Genomic DNA, 25,852 nt, shown 5'->3' with positions numbered 1-25,852 from the left:
AGCTAGACCCGGGAGAGGCTCCTCAACCCTTCCGCGGCCCTTGGGATGTACACTCTGCCCACCGTTTTCAGAGTGGGAACCATCTTCAGGGACGCAGCCTTGCTAGAGAAGTAGGCTGTGGAGATCATCTAAATGGTAGACAGGACTAAACTCAGTTAAGGCCTCTGTAGAAACTTCTGAGATTGTGGTGGGCAGGTGAGGAGAGCTTGTCTTGTGGCTGCCCAAGACAAGCCTTGTATGTAAGTTCTCTTGTTTATTAAACCTGCCACCTACCAATCTGTGGGCTCCCTCTTTGTTCAGTTTTGTCTTGCCCTCCATGTGCAGGCCGGTTTTTGAATCAACGGTCTAAAGACTGGCCCATTATCATGGAACATGGGACTAGAAGTCACCATAAACTTTCATTTGATATAGCCTATTCCAAACTGTGGACTATGACTCACTGGTGGGTTTTAAAATTAATCTAGTAGGTGATATTGCACTTATTAAAAAGTGAAACAAAATGAGATACACAAGATTGGAAAGTACAGTAGTGAACAGTCTATAATAAGGACAAATATTGCTTTATAATCTTGTTTCAGTTATTAAAACTAGTATGAAAGTTTATTGTAATTTTCTTGAGAAACTCTCTTTTTGCATGTAACGAGCCTTTTGGGTAGTCTAGTACATAATTGGTGGTGATCTTTAAATTCACTATTATGAATTTTTACTTTTTGCTTTAAAAAAAAGTTGGTAAATTCTAATTTAAAAACATAAACCTGGATAAAATCATTCATTTCTTAAAAGATGACATAGTCATTTTCCCTATAATTTTAGGCTCTCTTTTATCTCCAAATAAACATTTTTTATACTCATTTCTATGCTTTTATTTAAAAACTTTCCCTGCTTTCCAAAGTAATATTTAAACATTAAGAGTGATTAAATCTGGGTGGTATTGAATTTCTTATTTTAGTTTTCATACCTCTCTATGAGTATTAATTGTTTCATCACAAAAAGTATAAGAAAATTAAAGTATTCCATGTTTAGAAAAAAAGCTTGAAAATATAGAAATGTGTTCAAGTAGAATAATAAAATAATAAAATACTCTTTCCTTTTTTCAAGTCTCATTATAAAGCAGACTGGAAGAAGACTCTTGCTAAGGGCTATGATTTGAGACCAGATGCTATTCCAATTGTTGCTGCAAAAAGTTCAAGAAATATTGCTAGTGATGTAAGTATAATTTGAAAGTAGAAAACTTTTCTTCTTTATATTTTTAAAATCTCTACATGGTATGCAAGGCTGTGAGCTGTATTAGGAAATAAATAAATTGTAATATAAAAATATTTCCCAACAGCATAAGTGCCAATGACTTTCTTATATTACTTCACTTTAAAATCTTTAGAAATTCAATACAGTTGCTGCAAAGAAGAAAATTCTTTGTTTTAAATCGTGAAGTAGTTGCAACTGTCATTGGTATCATTCTTATGAACTCGGAAACTGCTTTTTATTTGGATTTTCTCCAAAATGTCAACTATATTTTTAAAAAGCCTCCAAGTTTTTAAAAGAATACAATTTTTTAATATAATTTTCACAAAGAAAAAATCTGGTAAATAGGAAAACCAGGAAGAATTATAGATTAAATGATAGGATTTTAGTTACTTTCCTACTTACTTAATTACTTTCTATAAATTAAGTTTTATTTTCATATGAATTGATATAATACCTTGATAGAGTAAAAACTCATTCATTTGGAGTCCAATAAAAATAAATTGTATAAGAGCTTTGCTAAACTTTATTCAGGATTATGCAAGTACTTTTAAAGCAATGCAAAGTATTTGGAAATAGATCGTTAAAAAATACACACCAAATCTTTAATAAACTTTTCAGGAACATTTGAGAATATTCAAAGAATCTCTTTATGAATAATCTAGATGTAAACCACACATTATCCCGTTCTTAATTATCCCCAGAGCAGATCTCAAGTCCCTCCATTAAAAATATATGTTTATAAAAAATAAAAAATTTAAAAAAAAAGAAATATTTTGTCAGTTCTTTATTTAAAAATACTAAAAAATTTAGATGTTACGTGGATTCAGACCAAATTTGGTTATTGCTTAATCTGTTATGTAGATTCAGTCTAACACTTCAGCATTTCTCATAATTGACCCTGTCAAACTTCTGTCTGCCCTTCTTTTTCATATAGTTCAAGTATAAGGAGGCTTATGAGAAAGCCAAAGGCAGGCAAATTGGATTTCTCAGTCTTCAGGATGATCCTAAATTGGTTCACTACATGAATGTGGCCAAGATACAATCAGATCGTGAGTACAAAAAGGGCTATGAAGCCAGCAAGACCAGGTATCACACACCCTTGGACATGTTCAGCGTGACAGCAGCCAAGAAATCTCAGGAGGTCGTTACCAACGCCAACTACAAACAACCCTTCCACAGCTACACTCTGCTACCTGATGCCTTGAACGTGGAACATTCCAGGAATGCAATGCAAATCCAAAGTGATGTATGTAATGGCCAACAGCTTATTGGCATAGAGTTAGTTATCCATTTCTAGCTGATGGGAGGGAAGAACAAGAACTTGGCAGTTCCATTTACCTCATCTTAAACCTGGGCGGACTCACTATAATTACAGATCCTCTCCAGAATTTGGAGTTTTAGAATGTCACTCATTTGAACTATAACATAGCTTTAAAATTTGTTTTGGTTATTGTGTGTTTGTGCGTGTGCGTGTGTGTGTATGTGTATTAGACACAAGTACATGATGTATCCTGTGAAAAACTAAGAGGCTCAAATGGGTGCAATGTAATATCTTTTCCTATGTAAAATCCTTTTACCTTTTTCTTCAAGAAAGTTAAGTTTTAGAAAGGAATTATTGGATCAGTTTTTCCAGTTCAAAACTACCACAAATGCAATCACTTATTTTTTTTTAAGATTTTATGTTTAAGTAATCTCTGTACCCAATGTGAGGCTCAAACTCACAATTCTGAGATCAAGAGTCACATGGTCTAGCGACTGAGCCAGCCAGGAGCCCCTGAATGCAGTCGCTTTTAAAATTCTTTTTTCCAAAAGATGGTAGGGCATAAAAAGCAGGGGATTCTCTTCTCCCTCATTTTTTCTTTCTTTTTGATGAAGAGTAAATCATCTAGCCAAAGAAACCCAAGCCCTGACTCTTTCTGAAATGAAAATTTCCTTTCTCATTGTAAAGAATCTATACAAATCCGACTTCACCAACTGGATGAGGGGGATCGGCTGGGTCCCGATAGAGTCACTGGAGGTGGAGAAAGCAAAGAAAGCTGGAGAGATCCTTAGTGAGAAGAAGTATCGCCAGCACCCTGAGAAGCTGAAGTTCACCTATGCCATGGACACGATGGAACAAGCCCTTAACAAAAGTAACAAACTGAATATGGATAAGGTAGGCGCTCCCCTGCTGGTCTCAGCCCCAGAACACCTGACCCTGGCGGTGCTGCTATAATCGTTCGCATTTTTATCTATCTGATGGTTGTGGTGGCGGTGGTGGGGTGGTGGCGATGGTGGGAGGGGGCATTCTATAACCCTCACCATTTCTAGAGAGATCCCACACACACTGATGCAGGCTGTCTGTCTACACCACGCTGAGGGTGCGACAGAACCGCAAAACTCCATGTAGCATGAGGTTGGGGCAAGGTGGCATTTGTTGTCTTTGTGGAAGAGGGCTCCCTAGTTTGATGGTGTTTTCCCCCTCATTGTGTGTTCAGTCTCATCAGCCCATCTTCTTGCTATGTCATCCATTTACCTGTATCAGAGTTCATCGCTTCTGTCGTGGAGACGTGAGTCTCCTTCTGTTGACAGTGCTGTTACAGACTTGTCCCGCTGTACACTCATGTGCCTGTCCTCCTTGTTGCAGAGGCTCTACACTGAAAAATGGAACAAAGACAAGACCACCATTCACGTCATGCCCGATACTCCAGATATTTTACTTTCCAGAATGAACCAAATCACCATGAGTGATGTAAGTAGATTAACAGCAACAATAAAGTAGGAGAGGAGGTTGGAGGGAACTAATACTTAAGGAATGTCTCCTTTATATACCAACCATGCAAAATCAGGGTTCCCATTCTAACTCAAATAACAAGTTGCTGGTGCTATTCTATTTCATTCTATTTAGAAACTGTACAAAGCTGGCTGGGAAGAAGAAAAGAAGAAAGGATATGACCTGAGGCCTGATGCCATCCCAATAAAGGCTGCCAAAGCCTGTAGAGACATTGCCAGTGATGTAAGTGCTTCCACTGGGCCTTTTTTAGGCTGAGAACATAAGAAGCAAATGAGCCAAATTCGTGTGTGTGTATTCAAGAGCTGCAGTCAACCCTACCCAGTGTCGGTGGGACCATCGTCCATGGAACACATAAGACATTTGTCTTCACCCAGTCCAAGGGCCCTCTAATCATTTGTTCACTATTTGATGTAAAAAGTACTAGGTTTTGTTAAAATAAGTTGTTTTTATAGTATTCAAATCATTTATAGGCAGTTCTGAGCAAATATTGGATACAGTCTACTCATTTTACCCAAGAGATCACTTATTAGGCTCTTTCCTAAATTAAAGATGCACCATGAGAAATTGTATCTGTAGCCCATTCTGAGGAGACTGCTGAGTGGGAAAAGCTGCTTTCTAAAGCACCCTAAGGCAACTTATTCATGGATCTCTTAGATTAACTTTGAGATCATTTTCTTTCCATGGATTCAAGTCTGGCAAGAAATTTGAAGTAAAAAAATTTTGCTCCATCCCTGTGAGCTCTAAAACCATACACCTTTGACCAAGTTAATGGAATCTAATGAGTTATATTTTGCTCTCTTTCCTTCGCTGCCTTCCTCACCGGGCCTCTTTTCCCATCCACAGTACAAATACAAGCAAGCCTACGAGCAAGCCAAAGGAAAACACATTGGCTTCCGGAGCCTAGAGGACGACCCCAAGTTGGTGCACTTCATGCAAGTGGCCAAGATGCAGTCAGATCGGGAATACAAAAAGGGATATGAGAAATCGAAGACTTCCTTCCACACCCCGGTGGACATGCTGAGCGTGGTGGCAGCCAAGAAGTCTCAGGAAGTGGCCACCAACGCCAACTACAGAAATGTGATCCATTCCTACAACATGCTTCCCGATGCCATGGGCTTTGAATTGGCCAAAAATATGATGCAGATTCAAAGCGATGTATGTGACAGCCACATCATTTGCAGAACACTGACTATAGTTAATAAGCAAATTAGGAATGACCCTAAATGAAGACCTTTTTAAACTCCTGAAAGAAATTCCTGTGTAATTTCCCAGCAAGTTGTTTATTTTTTACCTTAAGTAGAGTTTGTTTCTTTTAACAAAAGGGGATGAGACATTCTAGACACCAAAGTCTTATTTTCTACCATTATTGCTGTGAGGATTGGGGGATGCTGGATTCAGCTAGGGCAAATGAAAATTCGTTTCAGAGAACATGTTGAAGGAAACATGTTGAGCAAAGAGAGTCAGAAGCAGAAACAGCTCCTGGTAAACAAGTAAGATGAAAGTCCGACTACTTGCTGGCTCCTGCCCCTCACTCCTAACCAGTGTTTATTCCACTTTTTCCAACCTCAGTACAAGCAACTGCTTGTATTACTTGCTGATGAAACATTGAGGAGGTGGAAGTTCTTGGAACAAATGTGAGGAAGGCACAGATTAGTAGCAAGAATTCAGCTGTAGAGGCCATTTATTTGGCAGCTGGGGAAAAAGAATTTAAATTACGAGCCAAAGGCAGGTCATGCCAAGCCCGTGTTTTTCTTTAGGAATGTAAGAGCTGAGCTCTTAATTCCTAAGCAGGTACATAGTGCCCACATTAAAGCACTGAGGACGAGTTGTAGAGGAAAATATCAGTATTAAGGGGAAAAAAGCAAAATTTGCACAGAATACCAGTGAGGTTTCTGGCACACCTAAGGGAATTGTAACAATGGTGGGTGATCAAAGCTTATGATGAAATAGAGAATCGGAGTCCTGGTGAGTCATCTGTCAAGTAAGGAAACTTGGGGAATTTTTCTAAAAATTTAGACCGACACTCAGTGCTCATCAGATCACATGCAACTAATGAATCATTGAACACTACGTTAAAAACCAATGATGTAAAAAAAAAAACCACTAATGATGTACTATATGTTGGTTAATTGAACTTAAATTAAAACAATGTATACAGGCCAAAAGCACAAGTTAAAAAAACAGATTGTCAGAATAAAAAAATAAAAAGCATAGTCACCTTTCTCGAGATCACAGTCACATGATAGCTAATCTAGTTGGTATTTCCTAGCATTTTTTCCTTACGAAGACATTTAAGAAAACAAATCACAAAGATATTACTGCTTAGTTTTAATTTCTCATGCAAAGAAATGTAAAAAAAAAAAAAAAAAGATAATGTTTAGGGACAAAAATGGTTGGAGTTCGATATACTATTGGTTGAAAACCAAAGTGGAACTTAGGAAATATCGAATACCCACTCCTGGTTCTTGGTAGCTTTGGTTTCTTCTGATCCCTGAACATTTCCTCTTTTGCAGAATCAGTACAAAGCTGACTACGTTGACTTCATGAAGGGCATTGGATGGCTCCCTCTAGGCTCACTGGAGGCTGAGAAAAACAAGAAAGCCATGGAGATTATCAGTGAAAAGAAGTACCGCCAACACCCAGACACTTTGAAGTATTCCACTTTGATGGACTCAATGAACATGGTTTTGGCCCAGAATAATGCAAAAATTATGAATGAAGTGAGTCTTTCAATGTTGTAATATTTCTTGTACAACAGGAAAATGCCAGGCCTTCTTATATTTGATCTGCAGGTTTTGATAATAGTTTTAGGGCATCACAATTAATGTTCATTCAGCTTTGAAAAAGGGACTTGTGGATTAAAAAAAATGAATCTAGTCCTAATTAGTGGCGCCCTAAATGTTCAATGAACCACTGTGTCCAACAGACATAAGAAAATAGGAGTCATTTCTTTTCGTGCATATTTTTGAAAGAAGTCTTGTTTGTCTAAGGTAAGGTTGAGTAGAAGTCCGCAACACTGAATCAGCAGATTATTTGCCCAACAGCTGGGTGTTGGGATCCACTCCAGTTTCCTAGCTGCCTTTATGGAATCAAGGGAGACTTCTCGATCCTGTGGCTCTAGCGGCATTCCGAAGCAGTACCTTCTCTGGGCAAATCACGAGAGCAGTTGTTTTCTGCAAGTAGTTCCTTGCATTAATATTTCCAGCCTTTAGAAAAGCCTTACTGTATTTTGAAATTTATTATCCATGTTAGATATCAAGACCAAAAAGCATATCCACCTTGAACTTTGGTTTTTAAGTTATAAATAATAAAATAATTGCAGCAACAATGGTTATATTGTATGGATCATAATTTGAAATGCTGCTGATTAACAAAAGAAAGAAAGAAAAACATTATTTGGACTTTAACATTAAGCAGTTAAAGAACATGATGGTCCTACTTGTATTAGAGAGAGCTGTTTTATGCTGAGTGTCTGAGTAAATCCCTTGGACTCTTCTGAGAGAGAAAACTGATTTGTCAAGATGACTGATCTCTTGGACAGGGACTTGTCTAAAAGACAAGGCACAGATCTCAGTATCCCTTTTAAGATTTTAGTGTTTAAACTATCATAAGCTCACATTTATTTTTTAGATGTTAAACCTTTTATTTCTTTTTCAGTGCAATGATTTATTAATCATTTCAGAATAATGATACCAAGATATGAATCATCAGCCTCTTCTTGCAGAGTTGTGGAAATGATGCCCCAGACCTGCTGTGTGTCTTTAGGCAAGGTGCATTACTTCTCTGGGCTATGATTTTCTCAACTCTGCAATAAGAGGATTCAACTGATGATCACCAAGACATCTCTCAGTGTACATTTGCTCTTCCTATGGTTCTCATCTTGGCATCATCTTACTTTCCATCTTACATCCTCTCTGCTGTCTTGTTTGAATTAGCATCTTTTCCATTTAAATTAAAAAAATAAGATCTAGCTAATAAAAATGATAAAATAAAAAAATAGTAAAATATTGGTATTCATGTGCAGTTAAATATATATAAGTATATATACACACAAAATGAACACCTTTTAAGATTTTTAAATACTAACTTTCACTTTTTCTTTTTTAAAACTTTCCAGCACCTCTACAAACAAGCATGGGAGGCTGATAAGACCAAAGTCCACATTATGCCCGATATCCCCCAGATTGTCTTGGCGAAGGCAAATGCAATTAATATGAGTGATGTAAGTATAATTCCCCGTGGTTTATTTGAACCAGTATAAACTAATCAATGTCTCTCAATTATAAGAATGAATGTTTTGAAAATAAGAGTAGGAATACGCAAATGAGCATCTTTCTCTTTCTAATCTTGCTTTGCTAAGAGTTGGAGCTGGCCTGTGGATGGGACTTGGGCCCTGCAGTTAGGAATTTGAAGGGCAGCTGGATTTTGTTTAGGAGCGGGTACTCATTCTCTAAGAGATTTGGCAGGAAGAGAAGGGCTTGGGGGCCCCAAAAGAGAAAAAGGAAATGAGAATCCCAGGACCTGGTTCCTGGAGTCTCTCTACCAAGGCTTTGAGATGGTCCTAAAGAAGGGGTCTTGAGAAAAAGTTAAGTGGGAAGGGAAGAACATTTTGAAGAATTTGGAGCAAGCTCCATAACAAGGAATGTTCAACACTTAGAAAATACGTGTTTTATTTCACTTTATTTCTCAACCTAACCATGGTTGCTAGGAAATCTCTAATCCTACCAGTGTTTTCTGTTTTCCCTGAATTATACAGGGATTTGTGGTTGATGACTTATTTTTGGATTGTAGAATCCACACAGTTACATTAATAAAAGTGTCGATTGCAAAATAGTGAAGTTTACTTTTGATGTAAGAGTATGGTTGTTTTGTAGTCTTCTCTTGACTTTTAATTGATAAAAATGTATCAGTGCGAATCTACTGAGCTTTCACATTTTTAAACATATTTTATAACCTGATGGAAACCGTTAAGTTTTACTTTTTCCAGTGGTTTCCTGAAGATATGTTCGGGTTTGACTTTTTTCAAACACAATTTTGTTATTTATAAGAACATTTATCCATCAAACCACCAATGAAGCATTCTCAAAAATAAAAACGATACCACAGTGCTGGTTTACTCTCTTCAAATAAACCCAGGCTTTCCTATTTAGAAGAACATTATTCCCTTGTCTCTCTTTACAGAAACTCTACAAACTTTCTTTGGAAGAATCTAGAAAGAAAGGCTATGATCTCAGAACTGATGCAATTCCTATCAAAGCTGCCAAAGCCTCAAGAGATATTGCAAGTGATGTAAGTCTGAAGGAAAACACTCACCTGACTGGGATTTTTTTCCTAATTTACCAAAATAGTGAGGGCTGAATTTTGGAAACACTCAGTGGAAAAGATACAGGGGGGAAGTGTACCTGCTCACAATGGCCTCCTTGTATTCTGTGAATGCTTTTTAGGTTTGGTCTTTTGTTTTCTCTGGTATTTCTGAAAACAAAAACAGAAACAAAGAGAATGCTAACCACATTATGACTACATATCTGTGTGCTCTCCCTGGCTCATGATATCTAGGTGAATTTTCTTTGAACTCCATTCCCAGCGCTATGGCCTGTAGAAATCCAAAGCCCTTCACCAAGCTTTCTTGGTGAAAGATTTGGGTTGTTCTTACTTCCTGCCTCTTAGGAAGTCTCTTCCTAGCAGGAGCTCTCATTAAGTGGTGTGCTAGAGATGCTGATCTTTTGGACTCATGACAGCTGATTATTAAATAATCAGGAGTTTTGCAAGCCAGTTGTTAAATTCTTGGTAGCTTGACACCAGCCATGGAGGGAGTATTTACACCACAGAGACCGAAACGACAGATCAGGGCTTTTTCCTTCCAGAGAGCTGGTGTGCCAGCTCACCACTCCCATAACATAACACCTATATGAAACTTGGTTCTTTCATTGGTTGTTTCTGCAAGAAATCTTCTCACAGTACTACCGTGTGGTTTGAGGGTAATGGGGGGATCACTTCTCAGAGTAGTTTTTCCTTAGCCCCCGCCCCTCTCCCCCACAGTGACACTTTCTCTCTCATAGTCTGTGCCTGTTCATCTTTCCTACCTGTCCATCCCTATGCCACCACTGCATTGCCCTGAAATCTCAAAATTCTTTTCCCTCTATTCTGGAGTAATTTGGCTCCCCGAGTCTCCTCCCCGCTAACTTGCACACTCAGACTCACAGGAGATAGGCAGAATAAGTTTTCCATGTATCAGGATCCTCCCTTTCTAGAAAGAAGTTGAGTGATAAATAGTAAAATTTCTTCCCCATTATACCAGTATAGAAAGTCTTAAAGGAAAAGGAACTCCACAACTATAAAGCTACTCTACAATGATACTGTGTATGTCATACACTAAGCCTATTTTTTGCAGTAAAATCCTGACTGGATGATTTCTTAGGGCAGCAGTAAACTCCTTAGAACATTCTGCCTTTTTCTCTCACTTGCTATACTGTTATCAACTGCTAAAGATCTCTGATCCTAACAATAGTGTACAACAACAGAGTATGTGTGCCAGTCAGTGTGGTATATCATCATTACGTTCTTGGTTCTAGTCCTTAGTGACCTTAGCATGTCACTCACCTCTCTGGGTTACTCATCTGTAAAACGGGGCGGGGAGGGCAGTAATAATAACTTTGCTATCTTCCTCGCAACATAGAGTTATGAGTATCAAGTTACACAAACAAACGTGAAAAGCATGTTTTATAAACTAGGATTCTACACAAGTATCACTTTTTTTTCATTCTTATGTCCTTAGTTTTTTTATTAATTATTTTTATTAATGTATAATGTATTATTTGCCCCAGGGGTACAGGTCTGTGAATCATCAGGCTTACACACTTCACACAAGTGTCACTTTTCATGAAACATAGACTGTTGATACTAGAATGTTTCTAGTCAAGGCAATTGCTCTAACAAACTAATTTTTTCACAGTATAAATACAAATACAATTATGAAAAGGAGAAGGGGAAGATGGTTGGTTTCCGTAGCCTTGAGGATGATCCCAAATTAGTCCATTCCATGCAAGTGGCTAAGATGCAGTCTGATCGGGAGTACAAGAAAAACTACGAGAATACGAAGACCAGCTACCACACCCCTGCTGACATGCTCAGTGTCACGGCTGCCAAGGATGCCCAAGCCAACATCACCAACGCCAACTATAAGCATTTGATTCACAAGTACATCCTCCTTCCAGATGCCATGAGCATTGAGCTGAGCAGGAATATGAATCGCATACAGAGTGATGTAAGTCTCTGTTCTTTCTGGGTGATGTTTGGATTCCTAGCATGGGAATCGAGATCACAGTCTTCGATTCTATACTTTTGTGTCTGAATTGATAAAAGTAATTGAAAAGGTAAATTAGAATTTGTCTCTTCTTTTTATAGAATGAATACAAGCAGGACTACAATGAGTGGTACAAAGGGCTTGGCTGGAGTCCAGCTGGTTCCCTAGAAGTGGAGAAGGCCAAGAAAGCAACTGAATATGCCAGTGATCAGAAATACCGCCAGCATCCTAGCAACTTCCAGTTTAAGAAGCTGAATGACTCCATGGATATGGTTCTTGCCAAACAGAATGCACAAACCATGAACAAGGTAGACAGCCATCTTTCTATACAACTGTCCTTCCCTACAGCTCTCAGCAAGGCAGGGCTAGTAACCCCTGGTTCATGTTTGGGAAATCTAGTTTGGGTCCTCTGTTTCTGGGGTCTGACAGACTGTTCCAGAGCATGTCCCTACATCATTTTCTTCTGCCTACTTCTTACTTTTATTTCCCCTGACATTCTAAATTGAGTTGGAAATCTTTTTATTTTATTTCTTAAAAATCTCTTGTTTTTAAAAATTATTATATACTAAAAACTTTCAAATAATTCTAGAAGATAGGAAATATCCAAAAATATTACTTTTTTTAAAATCTGAGTTTGTTTTTGGTGTCTTTTCTGAGCCATATACCACTTCAGTTACTAAATTTAATCTAATTCAAATTGAGTGAATTCAAATGCTCTGTTACACTTTTTTCTTTTCTGTTTGTCCTTCAAATAACAAATGTCTTTTTTCTCCTAACTTCCTAGTACTTATATACCGTTGACTGGAACAAAGATAAAACCAAGATTCATGTGATGCCAGACACACCAGATATTTTACAAGCCAAGCAGAATCAAACTCTGTACAGTCAGGTAAAGCTATATCAGAATTTGGCTTGAAACTAATTAAACTTTTTAAATGATGTAATGGTAAATAATTGATGAAAATGCCAAAGTAATAAAAATGAATGACTTAAACTGGCAAGTTAGAGATATTGCAGAATATGGTGATTAAAAGCAAGAGCTTTAGCTGTGACTCTTGTGCTCCGTGGAGACAGGCACTGTGCTGGTTTTCTTTATCTCAGTACTCATTGTACTTGGCACAGAGAAGGAAATCGATAGATAAGTGTTGAAAGAAAAAATTGCATCAGACAGATCTGGTATGGGTTTTTGGCTTTGCCATTTGTGAGTTATATAACATCGGGTCTAAGCCTTAGTTTCCTCATCCCTAAAATTGGGACCATAATAGCGCTTATTGATGAGGACCAAATGAGAAATTTCCATGTAAGGTTCTCAACGCAGTACTTGGCACATAGTAAGTTCTGGATGACTTTCAACTGTTTTTGTTAGTATTCAGTTTTAACACACATGCAAAATTTTAATAAATTTCATTCATAAAGATTAATTCATTTATTGTACCTCATAAAAGGTACCTCAGTATCTATTACTTTTATCACTTGGATTATCAAAATTTTGTTTCCTGACTTTTTTTGGTTACCAGTTATTTTAACATCTGTGACTAAAACAGTGAGTCTAGACTGCACTTAACAGCAGGGAGAAAGCACCTGATATACTTGATATGCCCAGTGTCTGAACAGAAAAGCTATTCTAAAACTGTACTGAGTCTCTTGTAACTGAGCCTATTCTCAGAGTCATAAAACTGAAGCAAGATCCTGTAATACTAAGTCAGTTCTCCCCTAAAACAGCTTGGTTTGGTTTTATCTGTATCTTTAGAGATAAGGTAGATGATAGAATCTCCTGCCTGCTCTCTGGGTAAATTTTTGTTCAGTAATCCACTGGGGTTCTAATATTTACTGAATAATGCTAAATTATATGTTTCATTTCCAGAAACTCTATAAACTCGGATGGGAAGAAGCTCTGAAGAAAGGCTATGATCTCCCACCTGATGCAATTTCTGTACAGTTGGCCAAAGCTTCAACAGACATTGCTAGTGATGTAAGTTTGGCTTCTTTGGCTTTTATGATGCATTTTATCTGAATCAGGTACCTTCATGCTGGTGACTACTTTTACAGACAGGCCTTGCCTTTCAAAATGTAATGCCATTCTCTTCACCTTCTCCTACCTCCCCTCTTCATTTACTGAAAATTTGCTTTCTTTCTTACTGATTCAGTATCAAAATAAGAGCTTCCTGAACACAAGTTGAGTCAGAGGACCTGTGAGATCCATTATACTAAGATGCAATGTTTCTAGACTTTACAAAGAAACCAGAGATTTCAGTTTTCCCTTGCTTGCCTGAAAATAATTTGTTTTGTATTTATCTATTTTAGACAAATTCAAAGTGCCAGAGAATAAATCAACCTCAATGACCTGATGTTGATAAATTTTTATATGCACATATTTAAAAGTTAGATGCCACTTCTTTTTATTTAACCCATTCTTATATCTACATAATGTTAATAAATTACCTTGGGGCATAAAAAATTTAGGAAGTTTCAGGAATTTGGGTTTAAGTTTCAGAGAGCTTAACTTTTTGTTGGATATCTATCTGGTCCCAAAGTTCATAAAATAGGGATATTTGTTCACAAGACAACTTCTGGTTATGATTGGAAAGGATAATAAATTTGGTGAATAAACTAGGTACAATTCTTATTGATTAGTTAAATTTTTGCAAATATTTGACTTTGATATTCTGTATATAGATCAACATGTCATTTTGTTAAATCTAAGAATTAACCTAAAAAATTTCAGAGGACTTTGGAATTTCAGAGGAAGTACTATCTCTTAAAATTTTTTAATATACTTTTCTTCTTCTTTTTTTTTAAATTTCTTTTCAGTGTTGCAGAATTCATTGCTTATACCCCACACCCAGTGTTCCATGCAATACTTGCCCTACATAATACCCACCACCAGACTCACCCAACTCCCCACCCACCTCCCCTCCAAAACCCTTAGTTTGTTTTTCAGAGTCTACAGTCTCTCATGGTTCACCTCCCCCATCAAATTCCCTCAACTCACTTCTCCTCTCCATTTCCCCATGTCCTCCATGTTATTCCTTATGTTCCACAAGTAAGTGAAACCACATGATGATTGACTCTCTCTGTTTGACTTATTTCACTCGGCATAATCTCCTCCAGTCCTGTCCATGTTGATAGAAAAGTTGGGTATTCATCCTTTCTGATGGAGGCATAATACTCCATTGTATTTATGGACCATATCTTCTTTATCCATTCATCTGTTGAAGGGCATCTTGGTTCTTTCCAGTTTGGTGACTGTGACCATTGCTGCTATGAGCATTGGGGTACAGGTGGCCCTTCTTTTTACTACATCTGTATCTTTGGGGTAAATACCCAGTAGTGCAATTGCAGGGTCATAGGGAAGCTCTACTTTTAATTTCTTAAGGAATCTCCACACTGTTTTCCTAAGTGGCTGCACCAACTTGCATTCCCACCCACAGTGTAAAAGTGTTCCCCTTTCTCTACATCCTCTCCAACACTTGTTAACTCTCTTGTTGATTTTGGCCATTCTAACTGGTGTAAGGTGATATCTCAATGTGGTTTTGATTTGAATCTCCCTGATGGCTAATGATGATGAACATTTTTTTATGTGTCTGATAGCCATTTGTATGTCTTCTTTGGAGAAATGTCTGTTCATGTCTTCTGCCCATTTCTTTGATGTGATTATCTATTTTGTGTGTAATGAGTTTGAGGAGTTCTTTACAGATCTTGGGTATCAGCCCTTTGTCATTTGTGAATATCTTCTCGCATTCCGTGGGTTGCCTCTTTGTTTTGTTGACTGTTTCCTTTGCTGTGCAGAAGCTTTAGATCTTGATGAAGTCCCAAAAGTTCATTTTCACTTTTGTTTCCTTTGCCTTTGGAGACATATCTTGTCTCCAGAGTTGCTGTGGCTGATGTCAAAGAGATTACTGCCTATGTTCGAAGTTGCTGTGGCTGATGTCAAAGAGGTTACTGCCTGTGTTCTCCTCTAGGATTCTGATGGATTCCTGCCTCACGTTGAGGTCTTTTATCCATTTCGAGTTTATCTTTGTGTATGGTGTGAGAGAATGGTTGTTTCATTCTTCTATACATAGCTGTCCAATTTTCCCAGCACCATTTATGAAGAGATTGTCTTTTTTCCACTGTATATTTTTTCCTGCTTTGTCAAAAATTATTTGATCATAGAGTTGAGGGTCCATATCTGGACTCCATACTCTGTTCCACTGGTCTGTGCATCTGTTTTTGTACCAGTACCATGCTGTCTTGGTGATCACAGCTTTGTAGTAAAGCTTAAAGTCAGGCAACATGATGCCCCCAGTTTTGTTTTTCTTTTTCAACATTTCCTTAGCAATTTTGGGTTTCTTCTGGTTCCATACAAATTTTAGGATTGTTTGTTTTAGCTCTTTGAAAAATGCTGGTGGAATTTTTATCTTAAAATTTTTTAAAACAAGACAAGGACTTGGGTTGGAGAAAAATTGTGTAAAGACAGCATCTGGCAATGAATTCTAAGAATAGAAGGGAAGGTCTTCTTTATTTTTATTTATTTATTTATTTTTAAAAAGATTTTATTTATTTATTTGACAGATAGAGATCACAAGTAGGCAGAGAGGCAGGCAGAGAGAGAGGAGGAAGCAGACTCCCTGTGGAGCAGAGAGCCCAATGCAGGGATTGATTCCAGGACCCTGGCATCATGACCTGAGCCGAAGGCAGAGGCTTTAACCCATTGAGCCACCCAGGTGTCCCGGGGAGATCTTCTTTAAATCAGTTCATTTGTGGCACTCTAGAAATGTGGGAAAATCAATTAGATAATTTATTATTACTCACTCACTGTCTTGCTGGTCAGTTCCTTATTAGAATGAATCAACATGCCAAAGAACCTACAGCAATAATGATGCTTGAATGTTCCTACAGGAGCATTTAATGTTATGTATTCTCCATGAGGTGAAGATTATTTAGAAACTGAAGAAATAGCATCAGTGATTTCCTAACTATACTTTTGATAGTAGCTGATTTCTTTTTGTGTGAAACCATTAGTTAGAACTATTTGAAGTCTTACCCTAAAATTAACTTTATGTGAACTTTCTCACCATTGTAGAAATTATATCTCCTCTTAGTTTCAAACTTTTTTTAAAAATTTATTTATTTATCTTAGAGAGAGAGAATGAATTGGGGGAGGGGCAGAGGGTGAGGAAGAGAAAGAGAATCTCCAGCAGACTCCCTGCTGAATGCAGAGCTGACACAGGGCTCAATCTCACAACCCTGAGATCATAACCTGAGCCAAAATCAAGAGCTGGACATTAACCAACTGAGCCACCTAGGTGCTCCTCAAATAGTTTTTATATTCTATAAAATTTAAGGAAATTAGAGGGGTGCCTATGTGGCCCAGTGGGTTAAAGCCTCTGCCTTCAGCTCACTCAGGTCATGATCCCAGGGTCCTGGGATCGAGCCCCTCATCGGGCTTTCTGCTCAGTGGGGAGCCTGCTTCCCTGTGATCTCTGTCAAATCAATTAAATAAAATCTTTTTAAAAATTAAGGAAATTAGAGATTTTTATGAGTACTTAATTTAATAAATTAGAATCATAGAATTTAGTTAGACAACACACAAGCTTTTTTTTGTAATTTTATTTTTCATTTTTTATTTTTTTTCAAAGATTCTATCTATTTACTTGACAGGCAGAGATCACAAGTAGGCAGAGAGGCAGGCAGAGAGAGAGGGGGAAGCAGGCTCCCTGCCTAGCAGAGAGCCCGACGTGGGGCTCGATCTCAGGACCCTGGGATCATGACCCGAGCCCGAAGGCAGAGGCTTAATCCACTGAGCCACCCAGGCGCCCCAACACAAAAGCTTTTTAATGCAGTCTCCCACTCAGTGTCCTTCTCTCCACCTTCAACAGGTGGTCATCTGGTCTGTGAACATTTACACATGAAAGAATTTTACACATAAAAAAATTTTATGTGCCCCTTTAGAGCAGGTCATTCATTTCCTTGTTGGATCATCTTTAGTTGTCATTATATAGTTCCCTATTTTGAATTTGATTATGTTGTTGATCAACTCTAAGTCTGTTCTAGAATATCACAAAGTAGCTTATTTCTTATTCCACCTGATACCCTTCATTTTACACGTTTTTAGTTATTCTCCTTGGTTTTAGTTTTCTAAGTCTTTCAGTATTCTGACTATTCATGACTCTTGAAAAGCTCGTCACTCTACTTGTAATTTGTTCTATTTTTTTCAGGATCCTTCTCAAAATATTGTGCCCAAATTTAGTGGTGCTTCCCTGTCACAGGAGGTCAGGCCAGAGTAAATGAGTTCCTGACTTGTTTTTATCTGTGTCCCTGCAGAATCTTTAACATTAGTTTTATAAGCAGCTTTGTCAGCTTGCCCATACTGAACTTATAGTCAACCTAAACTCCTGAGTATTTATAATATATATAATTGTGACTCCGGGTATGAAGTGAGAGTAGGACCTAACTCCATGAAGGAGTAGCCCAGGCACCTAACATCAAGTAAATGCTATTATTACTATTGTTATTATTGTTACTATTACAATAGTCATCCAGTACTAATGCAGTTTTTTCCCAGTTAAATCTAAATAGTGGATTTCACTTTTCTTAAATTTATGTAGTTCATTTGACTTGTCTTGGCAATATGTTGAGATCTTGAGGAATTCTCTTTCTAATCTAATGTATTTAGCTTTTTGTAGCTACATGTGCATGAAGGTATGGATCCTGAACAGGACAAGATTATAATATATAACCACATAGCAAACCACTAAAATTCCTGCTGCTTAATAAGTTAATCTATACCATAACTCTTGTTGCTCAAGTCCTGAATCTTTCTTATTTCTTGGCCATGCAGCCCATATTTTCAGATCACTCCCATAAGGCTATCAAAAGAGTTTTGTGCAAATGTTACCCTAAGGTCTGCATACCCAATGTCTAGCACCTCCTGGCATATATTTTTGTCTCTAGTTAGAATTTAGCATAATCTTCCCTGAGAATCAACTACATTACATTTTTTTCTGGAAGCGTTTATGTAAGTTCTTACATTTCTTACTAAATTAACAGGGACATCACTTTTCTCTTTTCAGTTTTGGAAAACAGACATGCCAACAATGCATATGGAGCTTTTAATTAAGCTCAGATTGTTGAGCTTCACATGATCTTTGTTTATGTTAATAAAAGAACTGATTCTTTTGATTTCAGTTTAAATACAAACAAGGCTACCGCAAACAACTTGGCCACCATATTGGATTCCGGAGTCTGCAAGATGATCCAAAGCTTGTGCTATCCATGAATGTAGCCAAAATGCAGAGTGAAAGAGAATACAAAAAGGACTTCGAGAAGTGGAAGACCAAGTTCAGCAGCCCAGTGGACATGTTAGGAGTGGTGCTGGCCAAGAAATGTCAGCAATTAGTCAGTGACGTAGACTATAAGAACTACCTGCACCAGTGGACATGCCTGCCTGACCAGAATGATGTTATTCAAGCTAAAAAAGTTTATCAACTGCAGAGTGAGGTCAGTTTCTATTTAATTGAATGGCTTATATATTACTATTTGAGTAGCCATTTGGTCACAGAGAGACAAAGTAAAAAGAGGAGTTGTTATTGAATATCTAAAATGCATCTGTTTGTAATGTGTAGAATCACTTGAGTCGAGGGTCCAAATGAGGATGGGCTTTTGATGGAGTGCTTTGTATTTTCACAGAATCTGTATAAGTCTGACCTTGAGTGGCTAAGAGGCATAGGATGGAGTCCCCTGGGTTCTTTGGAGGCAGAAAAGAACAAACGGGCTTCAGAAATCATCAGTGAGAAGAAATACCGTCAGCCCCCAGACAGAAACAAATTCACCAGCATTCCCGATGCCATGGACATAGTTCTGGCAAAGACAAATGCCAAAAATAGGAGTGATGTGAGTAACTCTTTAGAAATAAATAGAAAAGTTATAGTGCCTGATAACTGGTAGGTGCTCAATAGCATTTGCTTAATAATTAGTAGGCCAGCATAGCTTCATATCCTACAGCATAGCACAACACAGCATGATGCGTAATGTTGGTTGCTTCATTTGAATTATCAACTACCCTATACTGAATCATGTAAAATGTGTTAGCACCAATTTTCGTCATCTAAAATTTTCTTATTTATTTATTTATTTATCCATCCATCCATCCATCCATTCATCCAACCAACCAACTAACCATCCTGTAAATGAGAATGCTATCGAACATACTTTTTTTTTCTTTGAAACTTGAATGTATTAAAGACCCAGACTTTGTGTTGTTGTTGTTGTTGGTGTAAAGTGTATGAATGGGCAGTATTTTGAGTACTTTGCACAGGCAAATGGAAGTGTTATAAAGAGTGTATTTTCTGCCAAACTTTTATAATACATTTAGCTTTGCCAAGTCAAGACACGTAGGTAATATCATACATATATAAATGTGTGTGTATGTGTGTGAATATATCCCATCTTCAACTTACTTCCCTCTCCAGCACTGATACCAGTGTGTGGCATGTAACTCTAAATATTTATTGAATTAAATAAATAAAAGATAGCAGTGTAGAGTAATTCTATGCAAAGGGAAAGATGAACAATGATGAGTACATCATTGTTCAGTGAGAAGCATAACCCTGAAAATTACAGAAAGTTGAATGATGTGCACTGAGATTTTGGAACAGGTAAGAAAGTTTAAATTGATGCATAGTAATAATTGTCTGGGTCTTAGAAAGATCTGATTACTTCTGCTATATATTTTATACCTATCATATATATTAGTTTTATTATAAACCTCATAACCAGCTTATGGTAAGCATTTGATAAATTGTAGCTCCTCTCTTCCCAATCAACCTTTCATGGGCTTCTTGCAATTTTTGTATCCAAAATTTATAAAAATGCTGACCTGTCAGCTTTATTATAAATATTCAGGTTTTCTTTTCTTCTTTTTTTTATGATGGTAATTTGAATCCAATAGGCTGACTAATAAAGCAACAAATTTATGCAAAATAGCTCCCCCTTTGAAATCCAAGCTTCTCTTTTCTCCATGAAACAGAGCTGTGTACAGAGCTCTGAACTAATAAAGTGGGCAAGAGAGAAACCTTCAATCATGAAATTTATCAACATTAAAAATGCCTCGGGGGACGCCTGGGTGGCTCAGTGGGTTGGGCCGCTGCCTTCGGCTCGGGTCATGGTTCCAGGGTCCTGGGATTGAGTCCCGCGTCGGGCTCTCTGCTCAGCGTGGGGCCTGCTTCCCTTCCTTTCTCTCTGCCTGCCTCTCTGCCTACTTGTGATTTCTCTCTGTCAAATAAATAAATAAAATCTTTAAAAAAAAAAAATGCCTCGGAACAGACCTCTTCAGCAGTATGCCCTGTTTGTAGCAATGTGGAGGTACAGATACCTTAAGGCCTTGGAAAAAGGCCATGTGGATCCTTGAGCCCTCTGTTTCTCCTTTTTTTAAAAAAAATTTATTAATTTTTTTAAGATTTTATTTATTTAGGGGCGCCTGGGTGGCTCAGTGGGTTAAGCCGCTGCCTTCAGCTCAGGTCATGATCTCAGGGTCCTGGGATCGAGCCCTGCATTGAGCTCTCTGCTCTGCCGGAAGCCTGCTTCCCCTCCTCCCCCTCTCCACTGCCTGCCTCTCTGCCTGCTTGTGATCTCTGTCAAATAAATAAATAAAATCTTTAAAAAAAAAGAGAGAGAGAGAGAGAGAGAGACAGCAAGAGAGGGAACACAAGTAGGGGGAATGGGAGAGGGAGAAGCAGGCTTTCCGTTGGGCAGGGACCCGAGGCAGGGTTCAGTCCCAGGACCCTGGGATCCTGACCTGAGCTGAAGGCAGACGCTTAACGACTGAGCCACCCAAGAACCCCTCTCCTTTGAATAATAAACCAATACATGTATCTCAGGATAAACAAATACTAGCATTTCTTGTTTTTCAGGGAGGGTGGGGCAGGGTTGTGGTGAAAATGACACCATTGAAGAAATGGTCCAACTTAGTGGTTCTCAACCAGGGACATTTAGCAACACCTAGAGATCTTTTCAGTTGTCACAACTTGAGGCTGGCATGCTACTGGCATCTAGTGGATAAAAGTCAGGGACGCTGCTAAACATTCCAGAAACATACAGGACAAGATCCCTTCAACGAGGAATACTCCAGGATACAATACCAATAGTGCTGAGGTTGAGAATATCTCATCTCAATCAGAAAGGTTAGCACAAAACCAGGATACACATATGTGGAAATCGACAAGCCTTGCTTTGTTTTTATCCTGAAGGTCTCAGCTTCTGTGGGTTATGTGCATGTGCAGGAAGGAGAAAAGCATCAACTCCTGTAACCCACTGCCTTAAGGGGAAACCGACAAGTTCAAGGAACCAATGAGACTTCTCAAGTTTTTATATTGAAATAATTCAGGCATAGAGAAAAGTTGCAAAAATAGTACATATAATTTAAATATATATGATAAATATACAAATATAATTATGTATGCATATCTCTTTCTTTATCCCAATTCCCCAATTGTTAACATTAGTTACACTTGCTTTTTTTTTTTTCCTATTTTTTTCTGTTGTATATATGTAAGTTGCTGCATTGATGCCTCTCTATCCCTAAATACTTTAGTGTGCATTTCTTGAAAACAAGAACATTCTTTTACCAAGCCACAGTGCAATGATCAAAATCAGGAAATTAGCATTGAAACAATACTAGTCCATAGAATTTATTCAGTTTTATCATGAATGTCCTTTATACAAAATAAAAACTGTTTTCTGATCCAGAATGCAATCCAAGATCACACCCTGCATTTGCTTGTGGTGTCTGTAGTCTCCTTTAATCTGGACTGGCTCCTCATTCTTCCTTTGTCTTCCAAGTTCTTGACATCTGGGAAGAACATAAGCCAGTTGTTTTGCAGAATCTTCAACAGTTTGGGTCTATTGTTTCCTCATGATTTGATTCAGGTCTTGTACTTTTAGCAGGACATCACATGTAGTACCCTCCTCCGTATGTCCTATCAGGTGATCCGTGATATCTTTGCATTCCAATACTGATCATTTGATTTTTGATCACTTAGTTAAAGTGGTATTGAGAGGTTTCTCCACTGTCAAATTAATATTTAATCTTTTGTAATTGATACGTGTCTTGTGAGGAGATTCTCTGACAGGTCTCTGTTTTTTATCAAACTTTCACCCCCTTGTTTTAGTAAACAAATGAAATTTTTGTTTGGGTTGTCTTGTCTTCCATAGAAGAAAGATAGCGGATGGCTCTGGGACATAGAAGACATTTTGATAAATTCCATACAAAATTCTCTTGGGATCCTAATCCACCCAAATTATTAGAGCCATAAATAATAAAATGCATAGGAACTGTGACTCAAATTTCTAAATATACCTCAAATATGTCATTTTTTGAGAAGGGAAGGACTATCTCCCAGATAAACAGTGAGGGAGACCTTTATAATCAGATGGAGAACTTCTGTTCTATTTGATGATCATGGCAGAAACTCTCATTACTTGGATTGATCTCTAATGGGCAGGGATATTTGTAATCTTGAGAAGGTAATCCATACTTTATATTTTGAAAGATAGTTATATCCCAGGCAACTAAAAAAACAAAAACAAAAAACCACTACTTATTTTCTGTTCATGTTATCTGCTTATGCTATCAGTTAAAACCCCTAATTCAGATGAATTCAGTGATCCTGCTTGAAGTTTATGATGTCATTCACTATTTGAATGAAACCACTGAAAAGCTCTTTTTTCTCATTTTAGAGACTTTATAGAGAAGCTTGGGACAAGGACAAGACTCAAATCCACATCATGCCTGATACACCTGACATTATTCTGGCTAAAGCAAACTTAATCAATACAAGTGATGTAAGTTTCCAAATTCATGTTTTTCAGAAAGCTTTTAATTGCTTCTAAGGCAAAGAATTGGAAATAAATTGCGTGTCTGAATGATTTTGTTTAATGAACTACATGTGACTTAGATTCCTTATTTAGTGGTTTTTAGGTTGAGCATCAAAATAATTGGCGCTCCCTATCTCAGGCAGAGTTGGGGGTCTGTGCTGTCTGTTCCTTGTAGTTCTTTATGACACATATCATCATAATATAATGGTTTATATTGCTCTTCCCTGTATGAATGGGAGCTCCTCAGGGTCAGAGACAATTTGTATTGGGCTTACAGTGCCTAGCTAGTATAGCGCCCAATACACACAAAACTCAATGAAATTTCAAATGAATGAACATTAAAAAACCCATGCAGGAGAATTCCATTTTTACTTTTATTGTCCTCATAGCAGAATCTCCTGAAATCTGTAGATGTAAAAATTAAATATTTTAAAGACAAATTCTAAACTCTAATAGAAAGGCTTCAACATTAAATAATGTATTAGGATAATGCCACAAATGACTAAAATATGGACACATTCCAAGATCAAAAGTCATTTTAAACAATCTGGTTTCAGAATAAAGTGCATTAAATTGTATTCTCAGATATTTCATTATGTAACAAATCTGAAGAAAGTATTTCACTTGAGCTTTTATATTCAAAATTTAAATTTCCTCCAAAAAAATCTTAGATTTAAAAAACTATGAAGGATTTTGTTTCTTACCTCCAGATGCAGACCCTACTATGGACAGCGCTATATTGTAAAATAGGCTATTTTGCTACCTGTTAGCTGTGTGAAAGAGGCAGCCCATTAGGCATACTTTTTCCCCACGAAAAGCATTACTCTCGTCTAGCAAAAACTTCCAATGAAACACTCAAAGTTAATTGGAAAACAGCACCTAAATGATATTTTATTTCACTTCTCTATCAATTTACTTCTGCCTCATTCTCAGAAATATTTGGGAAGAGCTAAAATTTAATTATGTTGATTTGGGTAATCGAAGAGCTTTACAGTTTAAAATAGGATCATTAGCAATCAATGGGCATAATTTCCAATTACATTTGAGTATTCTAGAGCAGATACTATTTCAGGGACTCTTAAAATATTTAGCACATTGCATTCATTATGCTGCAGTTGTTTATGGAAAACAGCTTTTCCCAAAGTGATCTTCATCTCTTAACAGAAACTCTACCGAATGGGTTATGAGGAATTGAGGAAAAAAGGTTACGATCTTCCTCTTGATGCCATACCAATCAAAGCCGCAAAAGCATCCCGAGAAATTGCCAGTGAAGTAAGACTTTATCCACTGTTTATATTGATTTGATTACAATTTATCACTTTAAAGCCGTTTCAATTTAATCTTAAATTGAACAGAATCTTCCAAGGAGTAACAAATTAAAATAGAGTGGAATGATCCCAAAGATGTAGTGTGGGATGAGGATAAACTCAAGGTATTTGTAGCTGGAATTTGTATGAAATGTATTATGTGTGACATTTCTACCTGGAGTTAGCCTTTAACCTTTCCTACAAGTATCGTAATTCTGGGGCTCTCTAGGCTTTGTGAAACATGTAGAGTTCATGTGCTTTGTAATTGCAACATAAGTTAATCTTGTAAGCATCAAGGAATATTTTTTTTCTTCAGTACAAATATAAGGAAGGCTTTCGCAAGCAGCTTGGCCACCACATTGGAGCCCGGGACATCAAAGATGACCCCAAGATGATGTGGTCCATGCATGTGGCCAAGATCCAGAGTGACAGGGAGTACAAGAAGGACTTCGAGAAGTGGAAGACCAAGTTCAGCAGCCCAGTGGACATGCTAGGAGTGGTCCTGGCCAAGAAGTGCCAGACCTTAGTCAGTGACGTAGACTACAAGAACTACCTGCACCAGTGGACGTGCCTGCCTGACCAGAATGACATCATCCATGCTCGACAGGCCTATGACCTCCAGAGCGATGTGAGTCTAAGATTTTCCTTTGGCTAACTAAATACCATGGCTGTTTTCCTAAGAAGAAAATTTTCCCTAAAGTAAGTGGTGTTGAGTTTACACAACTGAGTTCTGTGTCCCTAGATTAATGCCCATGCCCCATCCAGTCCCCTAAATATCTGGATGCACCATTATCCAACAAAGAGCCAACAAAACCCTCATTGCTTTGGTGAAAGCCTCTAATATTCTGATCTAGAAGAGTTGGATCATTTTCTGTGTGCTACTATTTAAATACTATCTAAAATAAAATATTTTCCAAAATATGCTTCTAATTTGACTATTCCATTGCTTCAGAACACATACCAAAATTTGTAAATTTCCCAAGAATTCAACCATTTAAATATCTATAGTCTAGTAAAATATATAATATATAATTTTATTTCTCTAGGGGCATATTTTTATGCTTATGTTAAGTGGCTTGTCACCTGTAATTTCAGAATTTGTATAAGTCCGACCTTCAGTGGCTAAGAGGCATTGGCTGGTTACCTAGTGGCTCTCTGGAGGATGAGAAGAATAAGAGAGCTACCCAGATTTTGAGTGATCACATTTACCGTCAGCACCCAGATAAATTCAAGTTTTCCAGCCTTATGGACTCCATCCCAATGGTTTTGGCAAAAAACAATGCTATTACCATGAATCATGTAAGTCTTGTCTTTAATTGAAGGAGGTATTTGTGTGTGTGTGTGTGTGTGTGTGTGTGCACGTGAAAG

The 25,852-nt window shown here is 37.6% G+C and overlaps 1 protein-coding gene across 29 annotated transcripts in view; it reads left to right on the top strand.

Annotated features, from left to right (window-relative positions):
- The window catches only part of NEB (nebulin), a 207,241-nt gene that overhangs the window by 58,765 nt on the left and 122,624 nt on the right, over positions 1 to 25,852 (top strand). For 28 of the 29 annotated variants that reach the window (XM_032355562.1, XM_032355560.1, XM_032355567.1 and 25 more), the window contains 19 exons: positions 1,099 to 1,206; positions 2,180 to 2,491; positions 3,194 to 3,400; positions 3,872 to 3,976; positions 4,133 to 4,240; positions 4,862 to 5,173; positions 6,532 to 6,738; positions 8,136 to 8,240; positions 9,200 to 9,307; positions 10,971 to 11,282; positions 11,423 to 11,629; positions 12,106 to 12,210; positions 13,186 to 13,293; positions 18,492 to 18,803; positions 18,993 to 19,196; positions 23,040 to 23,144; positions 24,342 to 24,449; positions 24,801 to 25,112; positions 25,580 to 25,783. In XM_032355562.1, coding sequence (XP_032211453.1) covers positions 1,099 to 1,206; positions 2,180 to 2,491; positions 3,194 to 3,400; positions 3,872 to 3,976; positions 4,133 to 4,240; positions 4,862 to 5,173; positions 6,532 to 6,738; positions 8,136 to 8,240; positions 9,200 to 9,307; positions 10,971 to 11,282; positions 11,423 to 11,629; positions 12,106 to 12,210; positions 13,186 to 13,293; positions 18,492 to 18,803; positions 18,993 to 19,196; positions 23,040 to 23,144; positions 24,342 to 24,449; positions 24,801 to 25,112; positions 25,580 to 25,783 — 3,549 coding nt within the window. The remainder of the gene's footprint in view (positions 1 to 1,098; positions 1,207 to 2,179; positions 2,492 to 3,193; positions 3,401 to 3,871; positions 3,977 to 4,132; positions 4,241 to 4,861; positions 5,174 to 6,531; positions 6,739 to 8,135; positions 8,241 to 9,199; positions 9,308 to 10,970; positions 11,283 to 11,422; positions 11,630 to 12,105; positions 12,211 to 13,185; positions 13,294 to 18,491; positions 18,804 to 18,992; positions 19,197 to 23,039; positions 23,145 to 24,341; positions 24,450 to 24,800; positions 25,113 to 25,579; positions 25,784 to 25,852) is intronic. The other variant, XM_032355564.1, reaches the window with a different exon arrangement.

Source organism: Mustela erminea, chromosome 8 (genome assembly GCF_009829155.1).
Source record: "Mustela erminea isolate mMusErm1 chromosome 8, mMusErm1.Pri, whole genome shotgun sequence".
Classification (NCBI taxonomy): Eukaryota; Metazoa; Chordata; class Mammalia; order Carnivora; family Mustelidae; genus Mustela; species Mustela erminea.
Note: the sequence above shows the minus strand (reverse complement) of the source record. Positions and strands in the feature narration are given on the sequence as shown.